Genomic DNA, 8838 nt, shown 5'->3' on the forward strand with positions numbered 1-8838 from the left:
AAGATGACCTTGTTGTCTGAATGAAATCAGAATATCTTTCCAATCGACCAGCAGGTTTTTTTTTAAAGATTTTATTCAGTTATTTGACAGAGTTACAGTGAGAGGGAGACACAGAAAGAGAAATCTTCCATCAGCTGGTTCACTCCTCAAATGGCTGCAACGGCCAGAGCTGCCGATCTGAAGCCAGAAGCCAGGAGCTTCCTCCAGGTCTCCCATGCGGGTGCAGGGGCCCAAGCACTTGGGCCATCCTCCATTGCTTTCTCAGGCCATAACAAGAGCTGTATTGGAAGAGGAGCAACCGGGACTAGAACCAGCACCCATATGGGATGCCAGCACCACAGGCGGAGGATTATCCTATTGTGCCACAGCCCCAGGCCAGCAGTTTTAATGGAGCCTTGTCATTTTTTGTTTTTGTGGTTCCAGAAAGGTGTTACTGTGAATCATGCACTTCACCTGAGCTGACGTTTAGGAATCAAGGAGCTAGGGTATACGTCAGGCACCTAGCCCAGCCTGTCTGTATTCACTGTGCCATTGTCTAAGTGTTACCAGTTTCCCATAATGGTACTTATGCCTGTTACCTTTTGTCTGATCTGAAAATCTGCATCTTTCTCTCAAAGCAAAAAAAAAAAAAAAAAAAGGCAAGAAATAACTAATTTCACTGTAGCCTCCACAACAAACCATCTAGTGAGGTGGGCAAGCAATGTAGACCAACTGAGATTCCAGCTCTTTCTTAATTAGATGACTTTGAAGGTTTATAAAACATGACTAAATCCTTGTACCAGCTTTGTGGATTACAAGCCACCCAGTATGGCAGATATTATTGAGTGAGAGGCTTCTGAGTGCTGGATAATGTGTTGGGCCTGAGTGTGCAGCACTCAGCAGTAAAGAGGACTCAGTGTTCCTGTGGTCATGGCTCTCGCAGGAAGACAGAAGCAAAGAATTGCATTCCGTTTAGCCCAGAAAACATGGTTTGGCACTATTCAAACTCATCTTCACAAAGGCCTGCAAGACTACCCTGTAGCAAAACATCTGAATGAATCTTTTCATCACATTTAACTGAGAGGGCAATGGGTCAGCAACATATCCAGAATTCTGTTGCTGAAGGACTGGGAGGGATAGCATCATCTTTTGATCTCTTTGTTTTGCATCACTGGAAACAAGGACTGTTCCCAGTTTACCTTAAGTAACATGAAGGCAGGTACTGTGGTGTGACTATGGTTTGTCCCCTCATGTTGTACTTCAGTCTCCATTGTGAGATAGCAACAAGATGGAGCCCCCTTGTGGTGGTTTTATAAGGAGAGGGGTAGTAGAGACCAGAGGACGCACACATGCACAGGCACACGCACCCGGCCAGCAAAAAGGCCATACTAGATGCCACCCCTTGACCTTGGCCCAGTATTATGAGCCAAAATAAACTGCTTTTCTTTGTAATTTTCCCAGTCTGTGGTATTGTTTTATTAGCAACAGCAAACACAGCAGGGACTCTATATACTTTACTCAGAGTGCCACTGTATTCTGAGGAGCTTAGCACAGTGTAGCAGAGGCCATTAGTAAAAATACATCGAATGGATGAATAAAGAGGTGAATGAATGACTTAACTGGGTTTTTTTTTTTATTTTACACAAGTTTATTTTATAGTCTTTATTTATACAAGTTTTATAATACTATATTATCAAACAGTTTTCTACACACAATTTTTAGAATATTTGCATATACAATTATATGCCTACAATAAAATTCATTCTGAAAATTGAGGACAAAGAAGAGCCAACACAACTCTGAGGAGAACAGAGCAGGGAAGGACAGGATTTTAGGGCTGCTGTCACCCTAACAGTGTGGTGCAGGGGAGAGAAGAGGGGCCTGGCAGGGGCACTGCTGCACCCAGACAGCACTCCATCAGATGCCCTTGAGGTCAGTCGCAGACATGGCTCTGCAGCCAGTGGCCCTGGGAAACAGGTTACCTCTGGGAGAAAAAACTAGGTTCCTACTTGACAGAACTACAACCCCCGAGAAAGAACAGTGCTACTTCTAATAGCCAGGAAAGCTGCCCCACGAGCAAAGGAAATATCACAAAAATGCCTGTCACAGTGCTTTAGGGAACGGCAACAACCAGCTGTCGAAGACTGAGCACAGATAAACTGAGGTATGCACTTTATGCTGCCTGACTGAGGGGGCACACAGGTGAAAGGGACTGGGGCCCTCACCACAGTCCACTCTGCCACACTGAGTGTGGTGGCCATGTCTCACTGGGAATTTTGAGTGAGCAGAAGAGTTCATGTCATGCATTGTAGTAATTTTTCAGTTTGGATTTTATGGAACCCTGGCTGATAACCAACACTGTAGACACTGTCTGCTCTTCAATAGCAGTATCTCCGCTTAAACTTCAGCCACTCAGCTAATCTGAGCCAAATCTTACCATTGCCAATATCAGTAACATTAGTTACTGACATATATAGGTCAGACACTGTGTTTTACAAACATTACCTTGTGTATTATTCCTCAGGGGATTAAAGAGATCACAGTTCCCAATTTACAGATTAGGAAACTGAGGTTAGGCCAGTTCCTCAAGACCGCAGTGCTAGGAAGCAGCAGAGAGAGGAATGGGACAGTGTAGGACAGAGGACTTAGGGATGGGATCTGGGCCCTCTCCATCTCGGTCCCTCTAAAGCTAGCCAACAGCTGAACAGTGAGGCAATGAATGGATTGTGTGGTAAGCACCTTTTGGGGAGCTTGTGAGTGATGCTCTGAAAGACTACAACAGAACAGAGCCTCTACCTGGACTGGCCTCCAAACCACAGGTGACAGCGACCTAGACAAACCCACAGTTGTGCTGCGCAAGAGCCAATAGACACAGATCTCTTTAGGCCAAAAGGAAAGAGACAATAAATAAATAAATAAATAAATAAATAAATAAATACAGAACTGTTGCAGGAACTCTGGCATCGGGAATCTCTCTCTACCTCGCTTCCTCTGGTCGCAGCTCACCTAAAATACCCCTCCTCCTCTCTTCTCCCTTTGAAATCCTGCTTGCCTGAGGCCCGGGGCAAATATGCCTTCCCCTGCATGGTGGTCTGGCACTCAGCCCCAGGTAAATGTCGATCTTCACTTCTCACTTCCCATTGGCACTCTCCTTCAGCCCCTGCTCCATTCTGTGGAACTGTTGGTGCAGTTGTTTACAGCCGGGTCCCCCAGCCCCCAAATCTGTAAACTTCTTGAGATTAAGAGTTGGGTCTTATTTCATCTCTAACCTCTGCACCTCAGCACTGTGCCATGAGTGGCAGACACTGATGGGAACATCTGGAGTCAAAGTGGGTTAGACTCGGGCTCCAGTTGTGTACTTCCAGCTTTCTGAACTTCAGCAAGCTGCCTGACCTCCCTAAAGCTGTTTCCTATGTGTAAAAGGCGAATAAGAATTCTGCCTGTGCCATAGGATTGTTATGAGAATTTAATAAGCTTGAGTTGAAGGCTAAAACTCATTGACTGCTATTATTATTAATAAGTGTTTAATAACTAATCAGAGACCAAGAATAGACACAGTTGATTTTTCCTTCAGCTAATACCTAAGAAGGAAACTCACAAAAATGAAGCATAAAGTCATGAACAAACACAGAGAAATGTTAATAATCGGTTTGTTCAGAGTATATACTGGATGCTACCATATTCACGATCTTCACCACAGTCTTACGTCACTGCTGTTCCGGTTCCTGTAGTGATTGGCAGTCAGTCACCTATCCATAGAAAGCGTAGAGACTGACAGATCTTCTAATTCCTAACCCAGTGCTTGGTTTCCCAGAGGACAGTCCGTCCTGTTTTTAACCCTTGTCTCACCTTTTACACTCAGGGAAATCCCCACCACTCATCCAAGGTGGGATTGACTAGGAAGGAACCAGGGACTACATTGAACGATGCTTACAGTGATCATCGCCTCCCCTCTATGGTCTGATTCTCCATCCAGTAGCCAACGTGACCTTTTAAAAACAAAAACCAGCTCATGTTAGTCCCTTGCTTAAAATTCTTCAGCATTTTCTCCTGCAATGAGAACAAATTCCAGGCTTTTTTTAACCGCGACTTAGAAGGCCCTACTTAGGCTGGCTCCCTTCTAATTCATCTCTATTCTCTCCATGATTCACTGAGCTCCAGCCACTCTGAACTTTTGTCCCTTCCTCCAGGGCCTTTGCATTTACTATTTACCTCGCAACAGGTCACCTCCTTAGAGAAGCATTTCCTGACCACCAGATGAGAAACAGTCTTCCCCTATTAATCTCCATGTGACACAGTTGCCCTCAGCTGAACTGTCCTGCTTGCTCCCAACTCATACCCTGATTTCCCCTGAGTAGAAGTTCCACAAGGACAGGGACTTCTTGCTCAACACTATCCAAAGACCCTGGAACACTGCCTGGCACTTAGGAAGCACTCCATACCTGCTGTATTGAATGAATGAATGAAATGGGTGTGGGAGGACAGAAGGGCATCTTTCATCTTTCATTTTTATATTTCAGGTGAATTTGCATTTTTTTACAAAGTGAATATATTACTTCTCTAATAAAAAAGAAAAAATAATGCTAAAAGAAAATAATAAAATCAGCATGTGTAATCAAGCCAAAGAAAAGAACACAAAACCCTTCCCAAGAATCCATTCTGTAGATCGGCGCAATTCACACTGTTTCAGTCTCCACACTGTCTATTAAACCTGAGACATTGGCCAGTTCAGTAATCTGCCTGCTAGTCCATACACATCCTTGGACTTTTAAATAACAGTCATCTCCCTCGGGTTTATGGGAAGATTGCTGTTTGAACACTCGACTTTATCCCCATCTCTTACTCATAGTGCATTTCTTTCTACCTCTGTGCTTGTGTTGGTGCCCTTATGTTACCTCTCCTGGCATTCCCTCCCCCGCTGTGCCACCCATTCCTCCACTTCCCATGCCCCAAATTCTAACCATCCTCTAAGGTACATTCAAATCTATCAGGAAATGGCCACAGTAATAGACAACTGTATTTTTTAAAAGCTCTGTGCTTTTTCAAAAGGCTCCTTATCTTTCTGTCACCCTCAACTAATTATGGTTTGGTGAAAGCAATATTTTTATAGACCTAACCACACTGAAATGTCACTATATATTTTCCAACTGAGTATGGAAAAAAAAAACTGCTAGCAGAAAAATGCTGTCAGAGGCGGATGGGAGCAATTGCTTAGAATCTTTCTCAAACAAGAAAATACTAGAGAGTGCAAAGGCCTTCCCATCACAATCCCATGAGGAAGGTGCTATATATATGATCGTTATCCAGAATTTACAAAGAAATGGAAGCAGTGGAAAGCTGTGACTGGCACACTTGAAATAATCTCCTCAGGTACCATTGGGTTCTATTGTCTGTGTCATACTATGACAGCAGTTCAGCACTGAGTGAGCGATTATGGTGTGCTGAACAAATGCATTATATGCATTCTCATTTAATCCTCCAAAACCCCCAAGTGCTCATTTCTGTTATATCCCCGTTTTACAGATAAGCAACTGGCGCACAGAGAAGTTCAGCAGTTTTCCCAGGGTGACAAAGCTACAAATTGTTATAACTGTTTTGAATTCCTTTCAACTGACTTCAAAATTCCCATTCTTTGCTACTGTACTACAGCACATATATCTCTGTCTAAAAACTATACTTAAAATGAGATAATTATTAATGAGACCAAAACTAAAAGCATCCAGTTCTATAATCTTTCACCTCTTTTCAATGGTTTTTAATTTATACATAGTTTTTATTTAACATCAAGAATTCAGTTATGCGTGGAAGTTAAATAGAGCATGCCTTCTTTTTAATGGACCACTTCTGTTTTCTATTCTCCAGTATTTCATGCATTACGATGCTGGCTTGGCAATTGTTAAGCCACAGAATCAATTGTTCTGATTTTCACACTTCATTAATAAATGGAGGCCCCAGACATTATGGAATAGATCCATAGATCCCCTGGGAGTTGAGAGAATGTTCCAAAAATGCCACTTAGAAAAACAAAAATGCCTAGTGGCAGACAGAGTCTATAGATCAAAACTTGCCAGATTCAAGATTTAAAAGCGGACTCTGGATTAGTGCTTTAAGAAAATTTCAAGTTTTAATAGGTAAAAAGGAAAAAAAAAACAGATTTGGGGATCTGTGTGAAAGCAGATCAGAAACTGTGGTCTTGCATGGAACTAGGAAGCAAGCTTCACAGTCTTTGATGATTTGGAATAGAAAGGATGAGAATGCTTTTCTGCCAGACTTTTAACAGTTTGTAGCCCAGGACCTAGAAGTACAAAAATTTCAGGAGCTAAAATGTATAAATTGGGTCCTTGCTGCAATTTTCCTGTATGTTTGCAATTGTTCCTTTTAAAGTGGTGAGAAAATAAAAATCTGTAAGAGAGTTATTAGGGAAGTGACCAACACTGTGGTTTTAGTCCAGGCAATCACTTTATGTAATTCCTTTAAAGGGTAAAAACAGGTTGTTTTACAGACAGAGCAGTAAAATAATGGAAGCAGCCAATAGGAACTGAACACTTAACCTTGTGTTCTACATACATAAGGTGGACACTATTCATATCTCTATTTTCAGAAAATGGAGGCAGAGTGAGGCTTAGAAGTGTGCCTAAAATCACATAGCCAGCAAGGGACAGAGCAAGGATTATTATTCGAGTAGTTTGTTTTTCTGTATAGACCCAGTGTGCTTTCAAGGCCCTTGTGATCTCCAGAGACTAACAGACCACCAGATAATTATAAAATCACCAAACATGGTCTGAGACTCTCAACAGACTCAGGAAGTTTTCTGAAAACATTAACGTCGTAAACCTTCACGTTAAAAGTCTGGGGTCCAACAAACCTGTGTTAAGACCCTGGTTTTACTACTTAACAGTTGTATGGCCTAAAAAGCCCCGTTTTATTATTATTCTTTTGTTTTTAATCTATGAAAGAGGAGTCATTCACCACAGGAGATGGTTGTGGGATTAAATGAGATGATGCATTCAAAGTTCTTAGCACAGGTCTTGGACATGGTCATCGCGCAATAAAAGGTAGTCATTGCTGAAATTGTTCTGAGTTCGTGCTAGACTCTCAACCTCGACGAAATGCTAAAGCACAAAGGGCAGAGGATGCAACAGAGGAGAAGGGGAAGGAAGAGGCAGGTTTTGAAAGGAGAAAGAAAAAGAAGGAAAAAGGTTGGGAGCATTATGGTATCCACCATCGCAGGTGAGGAACCAAGACAGGAGTCTGATTCCAACTTAAGCACATCAGGACCCAAACACAGCTGAGCCATTCTGGGAAGATTGTCTGTATTTATACATACAGGTATAGGGAAAGCACACACACACACACACACTCACACAGTTTTCTACCAGGTGAAGACAGAAAAAACACGGGAGCACCTTCGCAGTACTTTGCCCAGCCTGGTTGGGAGCTTGGTGCTAGAGAAGACGGCTGACCAGAACCAAGCGGAAGCAGCAGGCCCTCAGGGAAGGGCTGGAGGGCCTCTGCCAGTCTGGCGGGAGGCACAGTGCTAGGCAAGCCACGCCAGAGCAGGGGCACCGGGAAGCCCCTGGATTGGCAGGAACAGCTCAAGAACCCCAATGCTGCCTGTACACTTTGAGGGTAGTTTTCACTAATGTACCCTATTAATTATAAACAACAAAAAAATCCTTCCTGTATTTAGAGATGCTGTTGACACAACAACCTGGAGAGGACCGTTGAACACAGCCGGTCTGTTTGGGAACTGCCTCCTAGGACGGTACCCAAACCAAGACCTGAACTGAGGAGAGGGAGAAAGGAGGAGACTGTGCTCAGGGTTAACCCCTTCCCCATCCTCTGTGACCAGGAGGAGGCCGGGTCGGAAACGCGGGGAATTTCAGGTGTGCCCTGCAAGCCCCCGCCGGCAGATGGGGGTGGGGGAGCCAATGGACACTCCCCCCTCTCCAGGGACGTGGGCGCTTTCCAGGACGGTCCAGCGCCCCGGCGCATCTCGGGCGGACACAGGATCCTCCGCCCTGGACTGCGGAAAACAGCCTACTTTCCCGGACCAACTGCGCGCTGACGGATCCGGGACTCCGGGTTCAGCCCAGACAGCTGGCTCAACTGCCGGGCCATTTCCCGAGCCTCCCGGTGAAGCCCAGCGCGGAGGGTCCCCCTTTTGTTCGCGGGCAGAGCGCGGCGCTGTGCTGCGCATCCCCCCAGCACCGAAAGCCCGGCCGCGGGGGCGCTTCCCCGCTTCGCTCTCCGCGTTCCCAGCGCTCCGGCGATCACCGGCTGTAGCTCACGGGTCCCCAAACGCCCCCACCACGCCCGAGTACTCACTTCTCCCCAGTCCCTCCGCTTTCCACGCCGTCTCTTCCACCGCTCCATAGCGCCTCAGAGGCTTCTCGGCTTCCAAGTGGGTGGACAAAGATTGCTTTAACTCCATCGCTGATCCCAGCGGGCAGGTCGCCGGGTCTCCCTTCACTCCATCCCCGCCGCGGGCTGCAGGGAGGGAGGCGGCTCCAGCCAGCAGCGTCTTAAGGGGCCGGGCGCTCGTGACGCTGCTCCATGTCTTCCGCCGCCAGCGCCCGGGAGCGCCGCCTGGTACCCAGGAGGGGGAGGGAATGCAGAGCACATGCGCGATGGAGGCGGGCGAGGGGCGGGGGGCTGGGGGCTGGGTAGGGAGAAGGGGGCAGGTGATAACTCTAAGAACACCAAGAAACGGCACTAAAGCCAACCCAGCCCAGAGGAAGTAAGAACAAGGCCCCCGCCCATACTGGACCCAGGGGCGATGCTTGGGTGGGTGGCTGTGGTCTGCCAGTGGGCTGCTAGGTTTTGAACGGGATGGGTGAGCCCGCCTCTGTGGGTGGT

The 8838-nt window shown here is 45.9% G+C and overlaps 1 protein-coding gene across 1 annotated transcript in view; it reads right to left on the bottom strand.

Moving 5' to 3' along the window:
- The window catches only part of BMERB1 (bMERB domain containing 1), a 139574-nt gene extending 131070 nt beyond the window's left edge, over positions 1-8504 (bottom strand). The window contains exon 1 of the mRNA XM_062179770.1: positions 8308-8504. Coding sequence (XP_062035754.1) covers positions 8308-8413 — 106 coding nt within the window. The 5' untranslated portion in view covers positions 8414-8504. The remainder of the gene's footprint in view (positions 1-8307) is intronic.
- Between the last annotated feature and the right edge of the window lie 334 nt (positions 8505-8838).

The sequence above is a fragment of the Lepus europaeus genome, chromosome 21 (assembly GCF_033115175.1).
Source record: "Lepus europaeus isolate LE1 chromosome 21, mLepTim1.pri, whole genome shotgun sequence".
Classification (NCBI taxonomy): domain Eukaryota; kingdom Metazoa; phylum Chordata; class Mammalia; order Lagomorpha; family Leporidae; genus Lepus; species Lepus europaeus.